Raw genomic sequence first — 25,206 nt, 5'->3', positions numbered from 1 at the left:
TGGCTCCAGGTCCGGCCAAACCAGAGGGAAAATGTCTCATGATGGGTGAAATGGGACCGCGGCCGCAGGCATTGCCAGGTCTCCACTGGCCCTCGAGAGCTGGCCTGGCTGAGCCACAGCCCGCAGCATGGGCCCGAGGCCTGGAACTGAGCTCAGGGAGGAGCAGGCCCCAGCTCAGGGGGCTCCCTGGTCCCAGGTGGCAAGTGGATTGAAGGGACACCAGGAGCTTTCCCTCCCCACTTACACCCGGATCAGGGCTGGGCTCAAAAGCGAGAGGCGAGGACACCGTGGGGGCTGGCTTCAGTTCTGAGCTTTGCTGCAGGTAGCAGCTCGAGCAGCTCTCGGTCAGACCCCATGACAGAAGGGGTGGGGGAGAAGGCAGGAGGGGACTTAGCTTAGGACTTGGGACATGTGCCTTCCAAGGACAGAGCCGTTGCCAACCCCAAGCAAAGCCCTGCTGGGCTGGGGCTCAGTTTCCCTGTCTGTTAGATGAGGTGCAGGTTGAGACCAGCGGGTTGCAAACTTTGGACTGTGACCCACAGCAGACACATTTTACGTTATAACCCAGGACACGCGACTGCGTGTAACCGAACCGAACGACACGCACGCTACGGCTCGCAGTGGCCCCTAGGCTGTCCGTTCCATCCGTTTCAAACTGTGAAGTGGACTGAAGGACCACGGACTGCAAGATCCATCCACAGTCCGTGGCCCTGGCACTGCCTTCTAAGCAGCGTATGGCTGATATGTGAGGCTGCTATTAGGACCCAAATATTTCTCAAAACAGAAGAATTTGAAGGCAAGAATTTGAAAAGCAAACTCTTACCCTGTGATGGATGACCCAGCAGAGGCGAGCACCCATGAGGAAGAGCCGAGGGGCTGGGACACTGGGCGATGTGTCCTCCCCTGCCGGGGCCTGCGCTGGGCTCCCTGCCCCCCTTCCCCCGGCTGGGCCCCAGCTCATTACCTTTTCAAGTGTTCCAGCAGGAAGAGGAAGGTGATGAGGTTGGGGTCGGGCAGGGTGCGGAGCAGGTGCATCATGCAGTTTTCCTTGGCAGCAGGGTCTGACAGGGCTGTGGGGAGAGCGGGGCTAGGGCGGGGCTCGGCTCCCAGGTGGGGAGGCCCGAGCCAGCGTCCCCATGGTCAGGAGGCTAAGGGACACCGAGGGAGAGCCCAGGCTGCAGGGGTGAGGGAAGCAGACCTTGCAGGGAAGGAAGGGCCTGGTATCTTCCCAAAGGTGGGCTACAAACAGCTGGTTCCTGTAGAAGCCCCCACCCGTGACCTGCAGCTCAATCAGGAGGCAGGCTGGCGGGGAGCGGGCACCCTCCCGCCCCTCCCGCCTTGCCATGCCCCCCCTGGCCGGGGTCTAGGGGGCAAAGCTTAGGGCAATGAGGACACTGCTTTGAATGCTTCCTCTTTCAAATGCCTGTGATGCTAGAGCAGGCAGTGAACAGCCTTCCAAGGGGCTCCTCACTCCCTGTGGTGGCTGAAGCCCTGATCTGCCCTGGGAGGAGGTGGGGGGGAAGGAGGTGGGGGGGGGGCGTGAGGAGGCAGGGGGGAGGCAGGAGGGAGGTGCCCAGAGCCCCGCCAGCGGAGGCCCTCAGCTTCAGCGCCCCTAGGGCACCCGTGAGAGTGGGAGGGCGCTGCTCTGGAAGGCTGGGCGCCGGCCACCTGCAGTGCACTCCCGCCAGGCTCGGCTGGCTCTGGGACGCTGGCCCTGACCACCCCCCTCAGGGCACATTTCCCCGGACGCCCGGCTTTCCAGGCAAGAAGGCCGGTATTTGAGGAGGAAGCACAGAGAGCAGCCCAAGGGGCCAAGAGGGAAGCGAGGCAGGCGACAGAGGGTCCAGCCTCTGGCTCAGGCCCCAGCGGGTCACACCCCACCCTCTGGGCCACTCGGCCACGCCGCCCCAGAGCACTGGGTGGCTCCACAAGCCAGGGAAGCCACGGGTCTCCTGCCCTTCACTGTCAGGGAGGCCCGGCTCAGCCCGGCCCTCAGTCCCCCAAAGCCTCACCGATGCCCTCCATGAAGGCTGGGTAGAGTCGGTCTGTGAGGAGGGGCTCAGGCAGCTCCCGGAAGTAGAGCTTCAGGGTGCCAGCAATGGCGTTGATGTCCGTGTCACTCAGCATCAGCAGGATGTCCTTGTTATCTGCGGGGGAGGTGCGCGATGGGGACTGGGCCCGCCTGAGCCCCCTCCTTCCACGCAGTCCTCAGCCAGGCGGGGGGGGGGGCCCGCTCCATCCCAGCCACAGCTGGGGAAGCCCCCTCCCACCCCCTCTCCGCTCTGGCCTCCCCAGGAGAAGCAGGATGTAGGCGGCGGCCACAGGTGGTCGGTGACTCAGCCCCATGGGGGAGGGGAGCCCCGTGCGCCAGTCCAGAGTTCTGCAGCCACACTCCCACCACACGTCACACCCCCTCTCTGGAATCTCCCCGCTGCCAAGCCTCTCTCTGGAAGGCCCTGCACACTTTTTTCCACGTAAAATCCTGTTCCGACAAAGCCTCGGCTTCCAGGTTGCACAGAGGCCCCGTCCCCAGCCCCGCACCCCAGGCTTCCCGAACACGGGCCCTGCCTTGGCTCCCATGGAGTCAGCCCTGCCCGGCCAGTTCAGGCCTCCTGGCTCCCGCAGCCTGACCCAGCCAGAGGGGGAGAGAGGCGAAGCACCGGGAAGGGCAGGCCCCCCCACGGAGGGGTTTACAGAGCTAGACTGCAATGCCCCTCCCGAAGGGCGCTCAGGGCTCTGGAGGCAGCAGAGGGGAGCCCGAGTCAGCCCAGGTTCGAAGCCCTTCAGTCTCCTCACCGCCCCCCAGGCACCAGGGAGCTAGCGAGAAAGCCAGCAACACTGGAGTAAGAAAGATCTGAGTTGAAAGAAGGCGCAAAGCCTACAAGCTGGGCAATCCTGAGCAAGGGACATGGCCTCTCTGAGCCTCAGTTCCTTATCTGGACCAGGGGGTAAGGGACTGGAGGGGAGGGGGTTCCACGAGCGAACAAGGCAGGTTCCTTGCATCAGAGGCTCAGAGACGGCCCAGCGCATGCGACACTGGACCGCCGTTCACAGAACAAGGCCCCTCTGCCAGAGGTGACTTGGGGCCTCTCCGGAGAAGGCCTCTGGTGCTCCCGGGCTCCTGGGAGGGGGGCGCCCTCTCCCCACCGCTGCCCCGGCGGGGCCTCCCTCACTCACTGGCATCGAAGACGGCCTTCAGTGCCTGGATATCCGTGGCTACCCCCGATATCCGGTAGATGCCGACCTCCTCGATGCCTCTCTTCTCCACCTCCTCCACACACTGCCGCACGATATAGGGCACCTTGGAGCGCTCGCGCCTGGGGGGGGAGGGGCTGTGAGGGGGGGCGGAGGGCCTCCCCTCCCCGCAACCCGGACCCCCCCTCCCCCCCCGGCCGGCTGCAGGACAGAGGGGACAAAGGCAGGAGGAGGTTTGGGAGACAAGCCCAAAGACTCTGAGACAAGAATGTTCCTGAGAACACAGAGCTCAGCTTCAGATGCTTATGCGGGACCTACACATGGTCGCCTGAGGCAGGTGGCTGAGGTCCTGGAGGCAAGAGCAGTGGAGGGGGCAGTGGGGAGCGGAAGGGGGCAGCCCCCCCAGATTCCTGCCTGCTGTGGCCGAGCCTCGACGTGGGCCTGCGTCCCCAGAGTTTCGCATTTACTCTAAGACACTGCCCGTCGGGATACTCACGGGCCATCTCCCGGCCATTAAGTGCTGGCTTGTTTACTTCTGAAGCATGTGTGAGACGGAGCCCTACCTCTGCGGGCCACTTCTGGCCTCCAAATGGGCCGCCCCTGACTCCCGAGCTGGGGGGTGACTGCTGAGGGGCCAGGCGGGCAGGGAGGGCTGGGCGGCAGGGGGTTGGCCGGGGCCCTGGGTGCTAAGACCACCACTCCGGCGCCAGGGGGGGACCTACTTAGTCACCACGCTTATCTTGACGCCAAAGACGCCAGTCTGCTTTTTGGACGGGGTCCTCTTCAGGCTCATATCCCGGCTGGTGAACTTCATGGAGAACTCCACTTTGATCTGGTTGGGGGTGAGGCAGGCACAGGTCCCCCAGGGTATGAGTGCCTGAGGAGAGCCTCCAAAACACGGGTCCCCTCCCCAGGACGGCTGCCGAGGGCTGCCTCTACCACCCAGGGCTCCCTGAAACACCTACGGGGAGGGGGGAGTGGGAAGGGCGTGGGCACAGGGGAGGGGAGAGGGACTGGGCTGAGAGGACAGGGGGCAAGACAGCCCCCCGAGGACAGCAGCCTGGGGCCCACCCACTGTGCGGACATTTCCTGTCTTTCCCGGCTCACCCCGTTCATCTCAATCACATCCGTGTGCCAGTTCTTGGTTTCTACGGTCTGTGGATCCAACTGCAGAGAAAGGAAGAAAGAGGACATGAGCGTGAGGGATGGAGATGGCAGCTCGGGATGGGGGGCGCCTAGAGCCGACGGCTGCTCATAGCGGGCTCAGTGGTCAGAAAGGCAGAACCGGGGCCCGAGGCTTCTCTGGAAATCAGCCCTTCAGGGTGGCACCAGCCCCCAGCCCCTCCTGTCCTGGCTGGTAAAGGATGCCTGACTCCGTGAAGGAGCTGGGGCTCTGGCCCATCCCCCTCTGAGATGGGTATTCTCACCCACTTCACAGATGCACACACTGAGGCTCACAAACAGGAGGCCACTGGCTCAACCACCAGGATTGGAGTCGCCAGGGGGCGCTGTGGCCAGTGCGTTCGGAGGTGCTGAATGGGGGCCAGCAGAGGTCAGGGGCCTGTCTCAGGAGTCAGGCTGCCTGGGTCCGAATCCCAGCACTGCCGCTGCCAGGTGTGACCTTGGGAAGTTCTGACCGTGGCTCAGCCTCCTCTGTGTCTTCTGCTTCCCGCAGCCAGTAGCAGAAGCTGCCCAGCCGGAAGGCGCCCCGAGATAACTGGGGGTGAGCAGCTGGCCTCCAAGGAGTAAAACACTCTGGGGGGGGAGGCCCCCGGATTGGGCGGGAGCCCCAGGAAGTGGGGAGAGCAGGGGAGGCTCAGAGGCATCCCTCACAGGGGACGGGACGGGACTCCGCTCCTCTGACTCGGGGGCCTTCCGACTGTTTTTCCTTGTGCACCCACATAATGATTTTGAAAAATTATGCACTCCCCAGCACATTTGCAACTCGACATCTGAATATTTCCAAAGCAAGTTTAAATAGTTGCAAGGAATATAACTTCCAGGATAATGTAAATATTTACATCTTAAAATAAAACTGTGACATCATTCTTTTCAATATATTCCGTGGGATCCAATTACCACAACGATCTGCTACCCACCATCGTTCATGAGGAAAATACAAGCTCTCCTTTCCCTTGTAGACACCCTGCATTGTTTCTTTTTTCTCCCAAAGAATTTTGTCCTACTTTGTACTTTTCTGTCCTAAAGTCTTTTATTCATCACCCTATTATATTTTGCCTCAACAAAAATATCTGTAAGGGGCGCCTGGGTGGCTCAGTCGTTAAGCGTCTGCCTTCGGCTCAGGTCATGGTCCCAGGGTCCTGGGATCGAGTCCTGCATTGGGCTCCCTGCTCAGCGGGAGGCCTGCTTCTCCCTCTCCCACTCCCTCTGCTTGTGTTCCAGCTCTCGCTACCACTCTCTCTCTGTCAAATAAATAAAATCTCTAAAAAAAAAAAAAACCTAAAAAAAAAAAAAGAATCTGCCTATCCTCCCAAGCAGACTGAAAAAAAAAGCCTTAAAAAAAATACCTGTAGAAATGGCAATAAAGTACTTCCTGAGACCACAAGGCTCCAAATATCCAAGATGTGTTCAAGATTAGTTACTACAGTGATTGGCAGCACACAATAAAAACACTAACCAGCACGTTACAAATAAGTATTAATATTCAGTAGCAAGGTATCATCTTGGTGGACTTGTGTCTCTTCACAACACAGAAAAAGTAGAACACTTTTTCTGTTTTAATTCATGTATTTTTTTGCTAGGGGAACTGGGTGCAGTCTCAATATGCTTGTGTGTGTGTGTTTTTTTTTTTTTAAGTTGGTTATTTTTTTACCTGATGTGGGGCTTGAACTCACAACCCTGAGTCGCAGGCTCCACTGACCGAGCCAGCTGGGCGCCCCTGGTTTTGCTTTTAAACAGTATACGGTGAAACATCTTGTTCATAGAAGTAACTAGGTGGGGCTGAAAATAGTTTTATTATAGCAATGTTATATGATTCTTTAAACTCTTTCCTCTTCGTTTGCCTTAAATTGCATATATACCTATTAGCAAAATTTATTTTATTTTTATTATTTTTAAAAAAGATTTTATTTATTTATCTGATGGAGAGAGAGAGCGCAGAAGCAGGGGGAGCGGTGGGCAGAGGGAGAAGCAGACTCCCTGCTGAGCAGGGAGCCCGAAGCGGGGCTCAATCCCAGGACCCTGGGATCATGACCTGAGCAGAAGGCAGACACTGAACCGACTGAGCCACCCAGGCACCCCTATTAAAATTTATTTTAAATGATCTCTCAGCTGACAATGTCCACCAGTTCTGTGGCGAGCAAAGAACTGGAAAGCACCTGACTCGTGAACGGATTTGGAACTCGGCCATTGGGGCCTTCTACTTTCTGCACACCTACACCCGCCTTTCATGAGGCCCCGCTGTCAGCCACCCAGGGGGCCTAGGCGCCCCGGGCCGTGCCCCGCAGCAAGCCCTGGGCTCCCTGGCAGGGGAATGGAGCTGAAGGCGGAAAGCCCTTCTCAGGCACATGGCTTTTTGGCAGCAGCACCTATGGGGGCTGAGAGTCCACAGACTGATTCTCTGAAAACTCTCCCTGCCCACGTACGCCCTGGAAGGCCTCTGTGTGCACCCCCAAGAGCGTGTGCACCACAGTGTGAAGAGCACTGTTCCAGCAGGCCCACAGTGTGAAGGAAAACGGTCGGGTCAGCCCAGGGTGGCTGGGCCCTGGGGCTTCCTACAGCTTGAGCTAAGTCCTTCCGCACCTTCTATCATCCGCACACCAGCTGGGCGCGGGTGGCAGGGGGCCTGGGGTTTGCATGTGGCCCAGCCTCCCGCAGTCTGTTCCCTTCCCAGATGAGGGGTGGAATTAAGAAGGGGCCGAGGGAGGGCCGTGTGGACAGACCCCAGCAACCCCCATGCTCCCCATCCTGCCCCGGCACCTCCTCCAACACCCAAGGGAAGCACGCGGGACTCACCAGCCTGGCTGTGGCCCAGGCTCCATACTCCAGAAGCCTTGGGGCCAAGCGTCCCACTGGGTCCCAAAGGAAGCCCGTGAAATGTCCCTCTCCCGAAATTTTTCTGTCCCAAACCCTTGCCAGGTCTGTGGCACAGACCGCCCCTTAGGTGTCCTTGCACCTAACGCCCCTCCTGGGCCCTGGCACCTCCTGGCAGCCACCACGGACTGAGCCAGGGGGTCCCTCCCTGGGTCCTGGAGTGGCGTCTGGGCACAGCCAAGTGGGGAAGGGCAAGGATTGAGAGTCAGGCCTGTCTAGGTCCAAATGTCCACTCTTCCACTCAACTGTGTGAATTCGGGCAAGTCACTTAAACTTCCCTGAACCTCAACTTCCTCACTGGGGCATCCATACCACCTCAGAGGATGGTTCTGGAAAATCATCACAGAACTAATGTATTCTGAGCATTTCCCAGGAGTCTGGCATGAAGACAAACCTTCACATACAGAATCTCAATCGTCATAACAAGGCTGTGAGGTTTAGCCTTTTTATTCTCCCATTTTATGGACGAGAATACTGAGGCTTAACGAGACTAAGGAACTTGCCCAATGCCACACATCTAGGAAGTGAGAGCTGGGGCCCAAGACCGAGTCTCCCTGACCCGCCCACTCTGCTAACCCTGCAAGAGAAGGTGTCATGCACCTTGCCTGGTGTCTGCGCCTCTCAGTGACAAGGCATCTGCTCTTTCTGGTATTTATTTAGAAAGGAGACATCAGGGTCACCTCCAGTATAACTCTGCCACTCTTTCCCTCCCCACTGCTTCCGTCCTAGCTGCCGAGCAGCAACCTTACACTTTCCTGGGGGCACGTGAGATACAGGAAAAGCAACTCCTGGTGCTAAGGCCCGGTTCTCGGCCTGCTTCTTCCAGGAAGGCTTCCTTGGAGAACTCCAGGCCTCAGGCCTTTGGTTCTCCTCAGCCTTCCTGCCGTAAGGATGCTGTCCCTCTGCAGCTGGCTGGCGCCCTCCCACCTGTCTGGGGCCAGGGCTGAGTCAGGTGGCACGTCTGTGTTTTACTGTGAGACCCCACCACTGCCATCTCCCGGATCCCCTTGGCAGGTGCGGCCCTGGTGCGCTCGAGGGAGGCCTGCCTAGCCCCTCAGTGCCCCGACCGTGAAGTTCTGTCTCCCAGCAGACCAGCAGCCTCCAGAAACCAAGGCTATTTTCAGGATGTCACTTAAATACAGAGAAGGGAGGGTGAGGAGTGGAGAGGGACATGGCACATTTTCCAGAGAAATGATGCTGCCTGAGCTGCTGTGGCTATTTATAACCCCTGGGAAATGTGGACTCTGCTATTTCCTGATTAGATTAGCGCTGGGGGCAGAAGAGTCAGCCCCCAGGATGTCCGTGGACAGAACACCTGACTGCTGACCCTCCAGTCCCAGCAGATAGGTGCCACCCCCCCGCCTTGGGCAGCGGGTAACGAGGCAATACCAGATTGCCCGAGGGAGGGAGATGGGGCTGCGAAGGGCCAGGCTGGGGGAGACCCCCTAGGGGGCCCCTCCTTCACCCCACGGGTAAGACACACACAGTTGGGGCTCCCCCAAGGTGGGGCACGGGCAATAGACAGAAAGGAGCCATAGGACATCCTAGAGAAAGTTCTGGGTGCGCCACACACCGCCGCGGGGAGCGGCTCAGTTATGTTCTGTTTGCTTGTGTCTTTAGACTCGGTCAGGTCATGGCTGCCAAGAGGACACGGCTGACCTTGGGGACTGATGTCCACAAGAGAACTGCCAGGTCGTCTGCAACAAAATCCTGAGCCCACGTAAGGAGACGGAGACGCATGTTCTCAGAGGGAATCTGGCAGGTGGTTGGGGAGCTGCTTCCCCAGCCTTGAACCTAGGACAGGAAAGCCCAATGGCCTCAAGGGGGCGCTGGGAGGATCCGAGGACAGGAGGGCAGGGGAGGATGCTCTGTGCTCCCCCCGGGCATCCTCTGGTTGGTGGGTGCACCTCGCTCCTGCAGGAACATCCTTATGGGCCTTTAGGCCTAAGCCCTTCCTCCCAGCCCGTTGGTTGCCGGCGCATCTCCTTCCCTCTGGCTCAAGGGCTGTTCGTCACCACCTGCCAGTGCCTGGGGTTTCAGCGGCACCAGCGAGTTTGGGGTCCCTGTTCTCACTCCCCTGGGTAGATGACACGGTCCACGGTCAAACCTGGGTCCTTCTGATGGTGGGGCCACAGCCTTCCCGCTACACTGCACTCCTGCAGCCACACAGCTTGCCCCAAAGTCTTCTGGTGATTTCTGCCACGGCCCCTTCCCACACGCCCTCCCGTGGGGTCTGTGGTCGTACCACACCGTCTGGGCTGCGAGGCAGAGAGCAGTCCTCAGCATGCTACTTCGAGCCCTCCGCTTCCCCTCCCGCCCAGAAGCCTCTTGGCGTTGGGCCCCTGCCCTCAGAACCTCACTGCGTCACTTCCCCAGCGCAGGCCTGAGGCCCCGAGGAGCCCACTGATCCCTGACCTCCTGTCCCCGCGGGCCTGGCTTCCTGCTTTCTGTCGCTCCTCCGAGGCCCTTCCCTTGGCTTTCTGAGTCCGGGGCCTGGCGTCCTGAGCCTGACTGGGGAGGTGGCACGGACTTGTCTCGAAGCCAGAGCCGTTTCTAGGGCTAATGAAAACGAAGTGCTCCTTTAACAATAAGGGCAATAAATCCAGTCTGCTGGAGCCGAGGCCCTCAGAGGTGAGCGGGGCTCTGAAGGGAAGGCAGAGATGGCTGGCCGTGTTTCTGGGGGTGCCTGCCAGAGGCTGAGTGCTGGGCAGTGGAGAGCAGGCCCCGAGCCAGGTGTCCTGTGGCTCCCAGGCCAGTGGCCACGGTGGCGGTCCTGGGCCGGCCTTTTCCTGCCCTCCCGAGTGTGTCCACATACTCTGGGCTGGGTCCCCTTGGGACACCAAAGCCAGTCTGTCATTGGGACAGACCACAGGCGTGAGAGGCACGGCAGGGCTGGCAACAGGGGGACTGGGGAGCGGCCGAGGCCTGCCTCTCCTCCTTCTTGGGAAGGGTATGGGAGGATTCCGTCGACGTGGCTGCTCTGAAGCTCCCAGAGAGGCAGGGGTGGAGTGGGGCGGGGAGGGGGGTGCCAGGGCCTACAGCCTGGCTTCCAGCACAGCAGCTGGGCCGGGGGAGCGCACGGACAGGCTCGGTGAACTCACGCCAGCCCAGAGGCTGGCTCCCGCACCATTAGGCCAAGCGAGCTGGGCCCCCCCAGCCCTCACCCTACAGGGCCAGGTACCCTCTCCCAGGGCAGCCACACGACCCCAGGCTTGTGCTGACTCTGCAGGCAAAGCACCCGGATCTTGCCTCCCCTCCCCCCGCCCCCCTGGACTTTGAAGTTCTCAGAGGCCCACATATGGAAAGGGTTTAGCAGCTCTGAATGAGGCTTTTATTGAAGCCAGGTTAGCCTCATAGCACCCACTGTGACCTGCCTTCCCCAGCACTCAGCATTCCAGAACCCAGTCTGCCCTGTGCCTGCCCCACTTTTAGTCCCTGGGCTGGGCACGGCTGCAGGGAGCACTCAAACCTGGGCTGCTTCGGGAGACCCCCCCAACGCTGGGCGCATCTCTCCCCGAGCCCGGGGGCCCTGTCCTCCTCGGGGCCGGCCCACGCCCCACTGCCTTCCCTGTTCCTCAGAGCCTGGACACTTCACCCCAGAACCAGGCCTCAGACAAACAGCCCGGAGGTTGCCTCGCCTCAGCTCAGGGCCACGCTGGGGGCACCAGAGTAATGAAGGGAGGGTCACTCTGGCTGCGGCCCGGGGCAGCCTCGTCTCCCAAGTCAGGAGTGACAGGCTGAGGTCCTGAGCAGGAAGCTTCCTGCTAATTGCCACGGGAAGGCTAAGGGCCGGCCTGTGGGACCACAGTGGGCTCAGCGGCCCACTGCTTTGGTGAGCCCTGTGAAAGTCCTCCTCTGAAGCTGACCTCATCCTCCCTGCCCAGGCCAGGAACGCGGTCTGGGCACACAGCCTGTTCCTGAGAATGAGCGGCCCCTGCGAGTCCGCTGCCCGTGCCCACTCTGAGGGGCTTCTCGGCGGGCTCCTGCCCGGCCCCACACTCACTAGATAGCACCAGAAGGAACTGCTCATGTCTCTGAACAGCGTGCTGGGCTGGGTGCTCCAGGCAGGAAGGCACCCCAGGCAGGGCACCCCGCCCCCGACGGGCTCCATGAGCACCCAGAAAACCCGGCAGCTGAGGGGCCGCCCCAGGCCCCCATGGGTCTCTGGCTCCCCACCCCGGCAGGGCGGCCCGCTGGCTGTCACTCTGGGTCACTCTCGGAGCCTCAGTTTCCACATGTGAAATGGAGTAGATAACAATAGCCCCTCAGAGTTTATTGCACAGCACGGGCTGAGAATGACGTCTGGTCCTCAGCCAGGGCTCAAAACGCGACAGAATCGCTCAAACCGGGCTTACGCTCCCCCGCGGCTTCCTGCTGCACTTAAATTAAAGGCTGAACTCTTTGCTGGGGCCTGCAACGTCCTATCCCAGCTGGCCACGGCCTGCTCCATCCAGGGTGCCCTCTTACCCTGTCCTGAGCCTCTGCTTCTGAAGATGCCACGGCCACCCCACCAGCCGCAGGGTTTTCACCTTGCCAGTTCCTCTGCCTGGAATGGCACTGTCTTGGATCTTTCCAGAATCTTTTTTTTTTTAAATTATTAATTTATTTAAGAGAGAATGAGAGCGTGCAGGGGCGGGCAGAGGGGGAGAGAAAGAGAGTCTAAAGCAGACTCTGCACCAAGCACAGAGCCCAACACAGGGCTCGATCTCACCACCCTGAGATCTGGACCCAAGCTGAAACCAAGAATCGGACGCCCAACCAACTGGGTCAGATGCCCAACCAACAGGTGCCCCCAGAATCCTTCTTGTCACTTAAATCTTAGCTCAAAATTACCTCTTCCAGCATGGCCTCTCCCTCCCCATCACTCTCTAGTCCATTACCCAATTTTATGTTCTTCCCAGCACTTGTCCAGCCTGAAACAATCTTATTTATTGCCTGACCCCTTCTGTAGACAGAAAGTTCCATGAGATTAAGGGCTCTCTGACTCCCGCCTCTGGAGTGCCCGGTACATGGAAGGTGCCCATCAATATTCAGGGACCAAATGAATGAAACGGGATGTGGGGGATGGAGAGAGCAAAGCCTTCCCACCGAGGCTCCTTTGGGACAGGGGTCAAGAAGCCCTACATTCCTGCTCACCTCTCTTCTCCTGTGTCCAGTGACTGGCTGGCCTTGGCCCAGAGGCAGCCCTGTGACCTAACCCCCCAGACTTTCCCAGTGTGTTGAGAGTTTAAGGCTTAGGAACAGCAATCTTGAGACATGGCCAACATCATCATATGAGCTGGATCTAGGAGATCATCCTGTTCAGCAACTTCATGATACTGATGCCAGAGAATTAGAAAGGTGAAGAGATTTGCCCAAGGTCACACAGCCAGTAAAGACAGCAGACTTGGGGTTAGAAAGATAAGGCCTCTTGACTGCTACTAGCCTGGCGGAGTCTCCAGCACCCTACGCCGCATGAGCCCGAGGGGCAGGGTGCTCCAAGGAAGAGGCCAGGGCACGGAGAAGGCTTCAGGCGCGTGATGCAAGGTGGGCTGTGGCTGTCACTGCTCGGGCGGGGCCCAACCGAGGCACCAACCTTGGTAGGGATCACTGTCCAGGACAGAGATGGTTCTAGCTCCTGGCTGAGGGATCAGTTCCACAGTCTCTCAGCCAAAGCAGAGCTGAGATCACCGCGGGGTTCCGGTGCCCTCCCAGCCTCTCTGCAGAAGAATCCCAAGGGCAGCTCTCATGGTGGCCTCCCATCTCTCTCGGCTCACCCTGGGGACAAAGGACAATGAGGCCTTGATCTAAGGCTTGCTGGGATTCTGGACTGACTCTGGTTCCTCCCGGGGATCAGGCATGCACGTTCCAGACGTGGGGGCATGTATGTTCCTCTAGGGGCTCAGGAGCGGGCAGAACACACATACCCTTCCCGTCCCCAGCACGATAGGGAAAAGGAAGCCAAAACAGTACCTGCCGACCAGCTCCCAACAATCTGGGCAGCTAGCAAGGCCACTCGGCAGAGGGCTGGGCCTTTCCAGACTGGTGCTCCCTCATCAATGCCTGGGAACTCCCCCAAACCAGCACCTGCAGAAGTTTCTGGGCTCTTTCCAAAATGTCTGCCCTCCTGGGGCCTCACTGCCTCTGGAAACTCTTGCAACGCTGGGCTCCCCCAGCTCTGGCCTTTCGGAAACCACCTTGGTTGGCAGGCTTAGCTTCCCCTGGTCTGGGGCCATCTAAAAGCTGGGGCACTAAGCCCAGCATGGCTGCCTGCCCAAGCCGCCTGTGGGCCACAGAGATGTCAGAGAGGGCCAAGGCCCTTTCTAACCTCCCCAGGTGCAAAGAAACAGCACTCTGCCAAGTGCACTTAGAGTAGGGGTTCCTACCTTGGGATCTGTGACCCTATCTAAAATGGCACACCATTTGTGCATATGGGTGGCTCTGCGTCTGCATGGGGGCTCTGTGACCTCCATCAGGTTCTCAGAGTTGAGGTTTCCTGCTTTGTGGAATCAAACAGGCCTCTTGGGAGTCAGCTTAGTAGAGAAATAGGGGCACTGGCAGTCAGGAGACCACCCACGTGGCACCAGGAGTAAGGTCCTCTCCCTCTAGGGAGTGAGCTCGTGCTGGGACAAGCTTTGTGGCTGTGGGAATGCAGGGAGGTCACTCTGCTCCCCCTCCCAACTCTCCAGCCAGCCTGGTCACAGTCCTGGCTCTCACAGAGGACCAGGGGGAAATGGGCCGGCTGCAGAGGTCTCTGGCCCAAGAGAGAGGCGCTACTGTCCCTTTCCTAGAGCTGAGGGATCGCTATAGGGGCACGAGTGGGCATGTGGATGGTTAAGACACGGACAAGGGTCCCTTCCCTCCAGCAGATAAGGCAGACAGGGGCGGGGCAGGGGGAAAGGGGCAATGCAGAGTGCGGGCAGCCAGGGCAGGACAGATGTCTCCTGCGCAAGGTTTCAAGATCCTTCTTGATGCCCAGAGCCAGATTATGAAATAAAGTTAATGAGCCCAAGACATATCTACGTCTGGTAGCCTAGCACCTTTGTACCCTCAACGCCTAGAACAGCCAGTGAATGGCTGTGTGAGCCTGGCGGGGGGACGGAGGGGGTACACACGGTTTGCATACCTGGTGCTACCTGTTAGGGAGAACGGTCAAGTTCAATGACAGACTCTGGGAGGGGCTAGGAGCTGTCCTGCGGTCGCAATCAAGATGGCAAAGAAAGGGACCTTCCCAAGCCCTAAGATTCCCCAGACAAGTGGCCCAAAAGGGGCTTCCCACCCTCTCCGTCCTCAGTAACACCTCTGACTGTCCCCAGAGCCAGAGGAAAGCAAACCCCATCATCACAAGGCAGCGGAGTCACTGCGGTTCAGCAGCAAACACTTGCATTCACCTTGCTGGCCTCTAGCTCCCGGACAGAAGTTCTTTTGAGGCAGGGAATTCTCAGCCCCACGTGGCAACCCCTCAAGCAGAGACAAGGTCATCAGGAACTGTCCTCCACTGTCCCCCACTCTTCTGGGCCCTGCCAGTCCAGCCTGAGTTCCCACCTCTGGGCACCTCCCACCCCAAATGCTGCTGGCTTGGCCTCTGCCTCACGGCAGTCCTGCTACCCTCTCCGTGGCTCCCCAAGTGATCCCATTACAACCTTGGGATACTTCAGGGGGTGGGGGATGGGACTCCTCCTTGAGCCTCTCAAGTGCAACCTCAGGATCTAGAAGCAGGTGGGAAGGCCGGAAGAGCAGGCACCAAGCCTAGCCTCTGTGAGTGTGATCTGAAGCAAAAAGTTAAAACATAAAAACTAAAGGAAAAGGAAAGTAGAAATGTGTAGTGCCAAGAGCGCTGGCAGAACCCGCAAACCCCAGTGCCACGTGTCTCCTCTGCTAAATGCTTGCACAACAAACCAACTGCCAAGTCGGAGGCCGGAAGGAGGCTTCAGCCCCAGAACTCTCCTTGGGGACAAGAACCACCCCAAGCACAGCTCCCTGAGACCCGAAGGAGAGCCTCTTTAAGCAACTGCAGACCGCTGGGGCCAGGGACCCCCCAGGTTAATACGAGGACTCTTCCATCGGAACAGCTTCTCCCGCCCCAACATGGGGTCCCCAGATGAGTCACACACGCCCCCCTGGCAGCCTTCAGTGAATCTTTAGTGAAATGGGAGGAGGGCCACAGGTGTCTTGGCATCCACAGTATCAAATCCTCAGGGCAAAGCTGGGGAGGAGCTCACGGGCGACCCCTCCCGCCAGGCTGGGCGGTACCTGGCACCCTTCCCCCACGCCACCTAAGCTGCTGCCTGGTCCCAGCCCCCTGGCTGGCAGGGAGCCTGCAGCACTGACAAAAAATAGGTTACTGCAGCTGGGGAAAGAAGGGAAGTGGGCAGCGGGCCTGGGCCCGCAAGTCCGCCCGCTCACCCGCTAGCAGGGCGTGTGAACGTGCCAGCGTGCAGACCCTTGTATTGGTGACGCGGACATAATGTGTCACACAGCAGGAGCTCAGGGACCCTGCTGCCAGACCCACCTGCAGCTGCCCTCAGCAGGCCAGCACCTGGCCGGCCCACCGCCCTTGCCCAGAGGGCACCATCAGACTCGGAGAAGCAAGAGACCAGTGGAGGTACGGCTGGCTCAAGAATTCCCGAAGTGGATTCTTGGATGTGCCGGTCACAAACGCACGGAGAAAGAACACAAAGTCTGGGATTTGGGGGTTTAAAAATTGTCCCCTACTTGCCAGGCCCCTCCCCAAAGGGACAGGTAAATTGGAAAGCTCTGCTTGCCTGATACCGGGCCAGGAACCCGTGGGGTCAGTTTCTCAGCAGCCTTGAGGTTTGGGAATGGACAATGAGCCTGGGGCTGGTGTCTGCTGGTCTCAGCAGGGGCTGGCGGGGAGGGGGGTGCGGGGAAGGGCCGGCTCCGTGCTGCCGGGCACAGACAGCTGCCTCAGCACAGAGGGGCTCCAGTAGCAGCTGAGGCCAGCAGGGCCCTGCGAGCTGGGTCCCCGGAGATGCTGAAGGTGACCTGGGGGCCAGGGCAGGACAGCTCAAGTTGCTGCCCTGCCCGGCACTTTCCAGGACTGATGTCACCTCTGGGAGGTCAAGTATGCCCCATTGGCAGGGGGTGAAACGAGACAAGGAGCCAACGGGCCCGAGATCGCTTCCTCCTGGCAGGTGCTGGCTGGCACCGAGGACTTGCACAGAGGGATCCCCCTCTTCTGAGCTGCAGGATGGCTTGCAAATCTCCATCAGCCCCATGGAGTAGCCAAAGCCTCCGTTGAGGGATGGACACGGCCCCCTGCCAGCCAGGACAGGCCCCCTGTGACATCTTGCTCGGGTGGCGAGTTCAGGCTGCAGTTATCAAGCGCTTACTGTGTTCTAGGTGCCAGGCCTGGTTCTTCCTCGGACACCCGATGCCAGGGCCCGAAGCCAGCCCCAAGGCAGCCTGCCCAGCTGCAGGACAGTCAGCTTCTATCTCAGATTTTCATCCCCACCAAGGTCTGGGGCTGCAGGCAGGACAGGCAGTCTGCCCTGGCACGGCTTGGGGGATGAGCTGCCTGCTGGGTCAGGAAACCCCTGGCACACTGGTGCCTCGCTGGCATGGGGCCAGCCGTCACCTGGGTGGTCCCCGACGAGGCAGCCCCCTGGAGGTTGCAGCCCCCAGCCTCAGCAGCACCACCACCTCCACACAACCCCCACCTTCCTCCCTGGTGGGGCAGGAGGCCCGCAACCCCACACAAAGAAGTCTTCCATGGCCAGTGGTGTTGAGGTGCTTCTGCCAGTGTCCCCCCCCCATAAAGGGGCAGCTAGCAATGTCCACTGGGTTTGGGAAGGGGGCTCAGTTGGGGCTGGACACCCTGGGTGGGGGTGACTGAGACCCAGGAGACCCCTTTCCCAAACTACTCGCATTCCTGCCTGTATAGACTCAGAAAGGAGCCGGGCAGTCCTCTCCCACAGGAGACAACCCCCTTTTTCCTGAGACGGGGACAGATGCAGAGAAAGCCGCTGGGGTCAGGGGTGGGGGTGGCAACAGCATTAATCATCAAATTAAGGCCACTTAGAGCAGACCCACACACATACCCCAGCCTCTGTCCTAGGACTCCATGATCAGGCAGGAACTGGAATGGATCTCCAAGGGAGGGTGGGGGAAACGGAGCGGCGGCAGTCCCCAGCCCTCCCACCCACTAGGGTCCCCCCGCCCCCCGCCCCCCCACCGCTAGCACCTTTTGGCGGAGCAGCTTGCTGCGCACCCGGCCCCAGAGCCGAGCGCCGGTGTTGGGGGGCCGCCTGCTCCCGGGCTCCTCCAGCCGATCCAGGCAGCAGCGCTCCGGGGGCTCGCACACCGCCTTCAGGCTGCAGTCGGGCTGAGGCAGAATGTCGGTCATGCCGGCGGCGGCAGAGCCCTGCCCGCACTACCACCGGCCTGCGGTGCCGGCTCCGGGGACGGGGACGCGGGAGAGGGTGCGGGCAGCTGGCCGCCGGAGCTCGGCGGGAGCGGCGAAGACCCAGGGAGCGTGCGGAGTGCTCGGCGCCCAGGCCGGCCAGACTGTTACTCGAGCCGGGCAGGGAAGCGCATGGTGGGAGGCTCCGCTTTCTCCTCCCCTCCTCGGAGACAGCCTCCCAGAGGAGCGCACCGGTGGCAGCCGCGGGGGCCTCTTTCTCCTCCGCCTGCTGGCCCCAGCTCGGCTCGCAGGGACGCCCCAGTGCGTGCGCCACGGGCCGACCGAGACGGCACGGGGACCCGCCCCCACCGAAGGAAGTGACTCAAAGAAGGCACTGGAGGCTGCCCCTCCAAAAAACCCAACCTCCGGGTTTTAACTCTTGGCAGGCTGGGGCTCCCGCTCACCGACCCTCAGCCCAAGTACTAAAGAAAGTTTGACAAGCAGCTAAACACAATCCAGTCCCTTCCCCTCTAGATCCCCGGTTAACCCCTTCACCACCAGGCCGCTCCCTGGCGGCCCGGGGTGTCTAAGGGAGGCCTGGGAGGAAGCCAGAAGGGATCTGCAGGGGCAGGAGCCGCGTTTTGGCCCTGGACAACCGCCCTTGTCCCAGGCAAAGGACCCGCGCTGCCCTGGAGTTCTGCTCCCCCCACTCCTGACTCCTGCCCCAAGGCCCCTCCCTGCATGCCAGTTTGGTGACAGGGCCAGACACGTGTGGAATGGAACTCACAAACCTCCTCTTGGGAACATAAAGAATAAAGAAGATCCCCAGTGGGGCAGGCTCCTGGGCTTCAGTGGACCGGGAGGACCTGGCCGCTATGGGCTGTCTCCAGGGACGTGAGCAGAAAGCCAAGAACGACACTGGTTACAAACACCCAGCAAGAGGTGCCTCTCCCCCAGTCACTTTTAACCGTGGCCCCGTGCACCTCACCAGAAAAGCCCAATATGGGTTGTGCCACCAGGGGCAGAGGACATCCAATGGCAAAGGGGCAATCAGCCACCCTGTCTGGGCTGGGTGTGGCTCAGAAGATAGAGAAGAAAGACCTTGCTCTTGATGCTCAAGTTGGTAAACATTCTAACCAGAGTGAGAAGTGAAGCATCCAGTTAGAGTCTGGTGTCTGGGGAAAAGAGAAAGGCCTGAACCCCAGATGGTTAGGGTACACAAACCCCAGAGGCACCCAGGACGTCACGTTACGCATTGCTAGGCTCAGAGTAAGGAAGGACATCAACATTTTCATGGTACCATCCATGAACCAGGTCCCATACAGAGAGCTTTCAGATATCCGATTGCATTTAAGACTCACAACTTTTGTGATACTTGGGTTATGTCTCTGGGCTCAGGGAGGTAAAGTTCTCTCCTGAGGTCAGGCCACTGCAGCCGGGGAGTGACAGGTCTCTTCCACAGCTGCTGGTGCTCACGCCCGCTCAAGTGTGGCTGGTTCTTCAGAGTCAGGAAAAGGCGCTGGGTCTGCACATTTCTTGGATGACCCCAGGGCCGTGGGTCAGGGCACAGAACCAGCCCTTGGCATCTGGAATTCTCCTGCTGGATCCCCACCAATATGTAGGTCTTGCGGCTTAACATCAGAGACCCTCTGTGTTTTGTTGAGCGAAGGGGAGCTTCACTACAAAGTAGCCGAGACCTGATCATAGTAAGAGCCGCCCTTAATGAGCCCATAATACCTTGCCCAATACTCCCTGAGGGGGAGGGAAGGAGACCCACAGAGGCAGGGACACACGTGTGTCCCCTGCCCAGTCAAGGCCTGAGCCACCCTTCCTGACCTATTCCCCACCTGCCTCTCCCAGGGCACCGGGTGCTACCTCTGAAGGGAGTCTCCCTCCAGTCCCATGAGGGGCCAGGCAGCCTCCTCACCCTGGCTGTCACAAAATCCCTTTTCTCCAGGAAGGCTTTGCTTGCTCCTGCAGCCTTCACTTCTCCAACTCATTCATTTCATTCAAGAGGCACTGACTGAGGGCCTGGCTCTGTGTCTGACCCTGGGTGGGGGCTGAGGAATCACAGACATGTATCAAAAGCCTGACAGCCCAAGAAGAGAGCAAGACGTGGGCTTAAACACATCTTAACAGTAAACAGAAAAGCATTCGTGCACTTGGCACATAGCAAGTGGGCACCTACCATGTGCATACCCAGATGGACAAAGCATCATCTCTGCTCTCAAGAAACCCAGTCTTAAGCCATAAGAACATACAGATAAAGTGCAATGACAGCTGAGAGAAAGGAGAGAAAATTTCTATCCAGAGGAACCATGGAAGGCTTCCTGGAGGAGGAGGGGTTGGCATGGGCCTTAAGAGCTGTGGAAAAAGGCCATCCACCCTGGCTTTCTTCTGCATTCCTCTGGCTAATGTGCAATTGCTGGTTGTGTAACTGGCTGGTAAGGGGTCATTATAATTGCTGACCATGTCAGTGCGCTTGGCACCATCAGCTGGTTAACTTCAAAACCGGCCCCTTGCTGGCTTTCTAAGGTTCTCTCCCTTCTATCTGGATCATACACCACAGGGTGCAGGTTGGGGGAATGCATTGCAAGGTGTGCCCCCCCCCACACACCGGGTGTGTGGGAGAAGGAGGACAGTACAGGTCCTGTTCCCAAAGGCCCGTGCTTGTCTGTCTTAGGAACCCCAGGCTCAATACTTGTCTGGGTAAAGCAAGCTCCGATTGGGTGAAAGCTGGCCAACTGGTCTCCATGGTGACATAAGCGCCTTAGCAGATGGGTAGCTGAGTTGGGAGGCTCTTCCCTTGAGATGTTCATCTTTCCCTGCCTCCCTGTGGGCTGGGGGCTCTCTCTGGGACAGCACAGATTTGCCTTCTCTTCCCTCAGCCTGACTCACTCCTTCCTGGAATCAATGGTCTAGGAGCAGGCTGGGGGGGGGAGGGGGGAGGAGGGGGGTTGGGTTGTGCAAGACAAATGTTCCCAGTCAGTTCCTCAAAAGCAAAGGTCTGAATTCTGGTCCCTCCAGCCCACCATGGACCCTTCCACATCTTTGCTGGATGGGCTAGGCTCAGGCTGTCCTGACCACCCAGGAAGGGACCGCATCCCCTCCTCCCTCGGTTCATCCCTTCCACCCAGCCACACCTGGCAGAACCCGCCTCTGAGGACAGGCAAGAGCCCCCTGTCTGGATAAACAGAGCCTGGGCGGAAAGGCCCACATGAACAGATGTCGCTGTCTTTGGAATTAAAAACATTCCTAGTAGACTGTCCTGTCCTCCCTCATTCCCGCTACCCCCACCCCAACGCTGGCTCTCTGCAGGAGGAATGAGAAGGGCCATCCTCGGGGAGATGCATGGTCCCGGGTTCTACCTAGGGAGGGGTATATACCCGGGCTGGTTGGGACTGGGCACCCAGCCACAGCTGGGGCTGAGGCAAAATCAGGTTAAAGTGATCAGCAGCAGCACGGAAGGAAAAAAGGTCAACAGGGAATATATGCAGCCTGAGGTGTGTGGGCGGGAGATGCAGGGACGGCCACCAGGGCTGCCTTGACGACAGCTGGGGGTGGGGATAGCTTCCAGGCAAATCCTCCAGCCTGTGAACACGAGGAAGAAGGTTCTTTCTCAGAACTTTTGAGATGTTGCTACCACTTTCTGGAGTGACCTCCTTTTTCCCACTGTAATGACTTCTGTCTTCTCCCCAGCCCAGACGGGAACCCTGATTCCCTTTCCCTGTCCTCTAGCCAAATGACCCTAAGTCAGGAAAGGGCGTTTCTGTGCAGCCAGCTAGACCAAGGCCACAGGCACCGCGGTGCACAGCCTGGGAGCGAGGAGTGGAGGGGAGAGCCCCACGAGGCTACCCAGAGTGTCCAGGTGCAAGAGCTAGGAGCATGAGAGGAGCCTAGGATTTCGCTGAGGATGGAGGCCAGGAGGTCTGCCAAGAATGCTCCTTCTCAGCTCCAGAGGAGCACAGCATGGGGCAGGCCCCACAGAAGCAAAGCTGGGGGGCAAGGTGGTGGTGGAGAGCAAGGTGGGGTCTGAGGCTGGAGGCTGCAGAACGGAAGCTCATAGCAGTCCCTGCCCAAAGACAGGCATGGGAGTCCAGGCTGAGAGGACCAGCAGGGCCAGCAGGGCCGGGGAGCCCAGAGAGATTGGGGCCCTCGTACAGGCTGTGCAAACTGGTGGTGGGGGGGTGGCACGTTGCAGGGCAGCTGTGAGAAAGGAGGATGGGAGACTCCCCTTAAGATTCCTGGCTCCGTAGTCCCTGCATCCCTAATGCATGTTCTTACCTCTTCTGGTACTTATCCGAACCCAGACCTGTGCATTGGAGGGGCAGAGATCTCCAGAGGATGAGAAAGTGAGACCCATTTATGCTTTCCTATCTATCCATCCATCTTTCCAAATATCTGCTATGTTCAAGGCCTGCATTAGGCCCAGGGACAGAAACACTTTGCTCAAAGTCACAGAACAGCCAACGGCAGAGTTGAGCCTAGATGCTATATTTTCACTCACTGACTCATTCATTCATTTATCATTGAATAGATACCCCCCCACAAACACACACAACGCCAGGCGGGGAGGACCTTGAACAGGTCCCAGTCTAACAGCCACCCCTGCGAGGAGGTAACAGCAATCGGGACTCTTTCAGGCAGTCCAGGCCAGAACTCTCTGGGGCCTGGGCCCAACTCACTGACCAGCCGTGCATGGGGCTGCAGGCTTCCAGTTCTGGAACCCTAGCCTCCAGGCCCGCCCCAGGTGTGGCACGGTCCTCCCATGTCCCAGGGCCCGCGCCGATTGGCAGCACAGGACAAAACATGCATTGCTCCCCACACAGCCTCGTTCCCCACTCTGCCTGGCTACCCTGGGCTGGTGTCTTGAGGGCGCTTGGTGGCTCTAGGTAGGCTGGAGAAGCTGAAATAACCACAGAGCTTGTCCACGGCAGAAGAACTATCCTGATAGCACATCCCTGGCAATCCCTAGTGATTCTCACAGCATATTTGGTCATGGAAACGGCTGGAAAATCCACTTGAGTCTTTGGGAACATCTTGCTTATCTAAAACAAAACCCACCCAGGGACAGAGTGGGCAGAGCACACGCACCACATGTCCTTCCATTCCTTCCCCATAAAAGTCATGGCCAGACCAACACCCAGACTCCCTTGGCCTCTCGCCTGCTCCTTCTCACAGAAAGGAGGTGTATGGCCAGGGTCTCCCAGCACAGTGGAAGGACGGGGGCGGGGGGCAAGCAGAGGACCAAAGGGGGCCCCCCAGGCCTCATGCTGAAGACATTAACAGCCTCAGACAGGAAGATTTGAAAGTAGGTCAGGGTCCACTGAGCCCCCATGCCTTTCTTCTCCTTCTCTATTACCCAACTCTTTTTCCACCCAACTCTGAGCTCCAAGTGAATAGGAGAAAGCTCCTGGGAGCCAGGGAACCTGGGTGAGAGTCCTGCTTGGTCACTGGAGACTGAGGAGCCACTTTCTCCCTCTGGGCTCAGTTTCCACACCTGTCAAAACAGGAGCCTGGACCAGACAAAAGGTCATCAATGAATTTTTTTTTTTTTAAGCAGAGGACACTCTCTTGCTTTCCAAATGAAATGTTATGCCAAGTCTCCCTGCCCCCCAATCAGATAAAAGCAGAAGAAAGCAGAGGCCCCTGGTTGAAGGTGCCCTCCCAGCAATCCCCAAGCTCTGTGGGCAGAAGCCGGAGCCCCCGAGCCTCCTTCTAGGAGACGGTTCTCATGAGAACTGCTGTTTCTCTTGACCACAACCACAGGCCCCCGCTCGCCCTCAGGGTGCAGAGATGTAGAGGCCAGGGAGATTAGGGGCTTTTTAAGGAAACTTCCGGGTCAGAGTCCTGGATCTGAAACTTGTGCCTTATCTTTACTTTTCCCTCTGTTTTGGGAAAACCGTGGGCCTCTGCTTTGCTGGTGTGGGTTCCCTTCGGAGGCCTTACAACGGGATAACGCTTATCGAGTCATTCAGGCTGGTGTTTTCTGGGTCACCTTGGCCCTGACGCCAGCACGGCTCAGTCCCTGCCTGTAAGGGTAGGCGCAGGCTGTGCCCCGAGGTGAGACCCTCACCGCGGGCCACCACTGCTCACCCCCTCCATGCCATGGCAGAAGCTGGGCTGCAGTGAGGGGCCGCGGTGGGGTCTGCAGCACCCGTGGTGAGGAAGGCTGGCAGAGCCCAGGCGAGGTGCCCCCTCACAGCATTCACATCCGTCTCAGCCCCCCACTTAGGGATGTCCCTGGCAATTCCTCTACTAAGTCCTTTTCTCAGAGGTTTAAAAAAAAATCAAAAGTGAGACCGCCCTAGGGACTGGTGTTTTGGATTTCTAGGAGGATACAGTTGCAGCCTCCCCCTGCAGGGAGCTTAGCGGTTCCTGAGAGTGTGCAATATGCCGGGTACGGTCACCTCTGTAATCTCATTTGATATTGACACGGGTTCAAGAGGGAGCACTCCGAGAGGTCACTGGGGCCACTTGCTATCTGGTGGTGGAGCTGGGGTCAAATCCGGCTCTTCCGCCTGAGTCTAGGCGCCCCCCAGAGCTGGGAAGAGCACACCCCCCTTTTGGTTGGTTGAGAAGCTGGGTATTCTCAGGCACTGAATGAGTCAGTCCCCAGGGTCCTCTCCAGATCGGCTTCTCTGCTCAACACCCACCCCTGAGAGGTGGGCCTAGGGAGTGGGCAGCCAGCCTGCCCCTCAAGGGGGCATTCCCAAATGGGCCGGGAGAGCAAGAGGGAGACTTGAGCGTCCAGCTGCTGCTTCTTGAATGCTTCCTGTCTCCAGAATCCACTGGGCAGGGTCGGCCTCCCCAGCTCAGGAACACCTGGGTGGCCGGCGGCTGAGCAAGGGCGGGGAGAGAGAGGTTGTACAAGTGTGGGGAAGTCCTCGGGCAGCAGGGCGGCCCTCTCGAGGGGTCCTGCCTCTGGCTTCCCCCCATCATGCTGCCTGCTCTCCAAGTGTCACCGCGGCATCTGGACCTGTCTTGCAGAGGACGAACAGCGATCCAGCGGTGGGGGGACAGGCCAACGGCTCCAGTCCCAAGGCCCCCGGGAGGAAGTGATGTCGGAGGCAGGGAGAGGAGCCATCCTGGCGCTCACCCTCCCCCGGCCTCATGTGCCCCTGGGTTGGCACAGTGGTGATGGCAGCGCTGAGAACAGAAGGCAGCAGGGATAGGAAGCACAGACTCCAGAAGCAGACGCTTCCCCTGGTCACACACATCAGGCCCGGGCTGGGCGGGGGGGGCGCTGGAGAGCCACACCCCGCCATGGCCACTGCCGTCCCGGCGTAGGGGGCTGCCTACGGCTGTGAGGTGCCAGGCAAGGGGGGTTGGGGCTGGGGTGATGGAATGAAAGGGAGAAGCCAGCCCCCAGGCTTTCTCACAGATGCCCCCACCCCATCTAGTCAAAACCAGGCCATTCCCAGGACCCAGCGGCTCAGCTGTGGTCACTGTGGCCTGAAGGACATTGGGAGAAGGTGTTAAGGACCCACATGAATGCCCCTCTGTCATCCCACCCAGGGAGGGGCCCGGCACCTCCTGGTACCAGCCATGAAGAATCAGAGTGGGCAAGAAGTAAAAGTGTTTGGGCGCCTGGGTGGCTCAGTTGGTTAAGCGAC

General features: G+C 59.2%; 1 protein-coding gene across 4 annotated transcripts in view; it reads right to left on the bottom strand.

Annotated features, from left to right (window-relative positions):
• The window catches only part of ABR (ABR activator of RhoGEF and GTPase), a 173,788-nt gene that overhangs the window by 4,365 nt on the left and 144,217 nt on the right, over positions 1 to 25,206 (bottom strand). For 3 of the 4 annotated variants that reach the window (XM_006734527.3, XM_081806070.1, XM_006734528.3), the window contains 5 exons: positions 4,303 to 4,362; positions 3,918 to 4,027; positions 3,178 to 3,317; positions 2,013 to 2,147; positions 965 to 1,070 (listed from right to left, as the gene is read on the bottom strand). In XM_006734527.3, coding sequence (XP_006734590.2) covers positions 965 to 1,070; positions 2,013 to 2,147; positions 3,178 to 3,317; positions 3,918 to 4,027; positions 4,303 to 4,362 — 551 coding nt within the window. Of the gene's footprint in view, positions 1 to 964; positions 1,071 to 2,012; positions 2,148 to 3,177; positions 3,318 to 3,917; positions 4,028 to 4,302; positions 4,363 to 17,431; positions 17,609 to 25,206 lie in introns of those variants that run through there. The other variant, XM_081806071.1, reaches the window with a different exon arrangement.

The sequence above is a fragment of the Leptonychotes weddellii genome, chromosome 15 (genome assembly GCF_054177405.1).
Source record: "Leptonychotes weddellii isolate Sample4059 chromosome 15, ASM5417740v2, whole genome shotgun sequence".
NCBI lineage: Eukaryota > Metazoa > Chordata > Mammalia > Carnivora > Phocidae > Leptonychotes > Leptonychotes weddellii.
The sequence above is the reverse complement of the archived record's forward strand: the minus strand, read 5'-3'. Positions and strand labels throughout refer to the sequence as shown.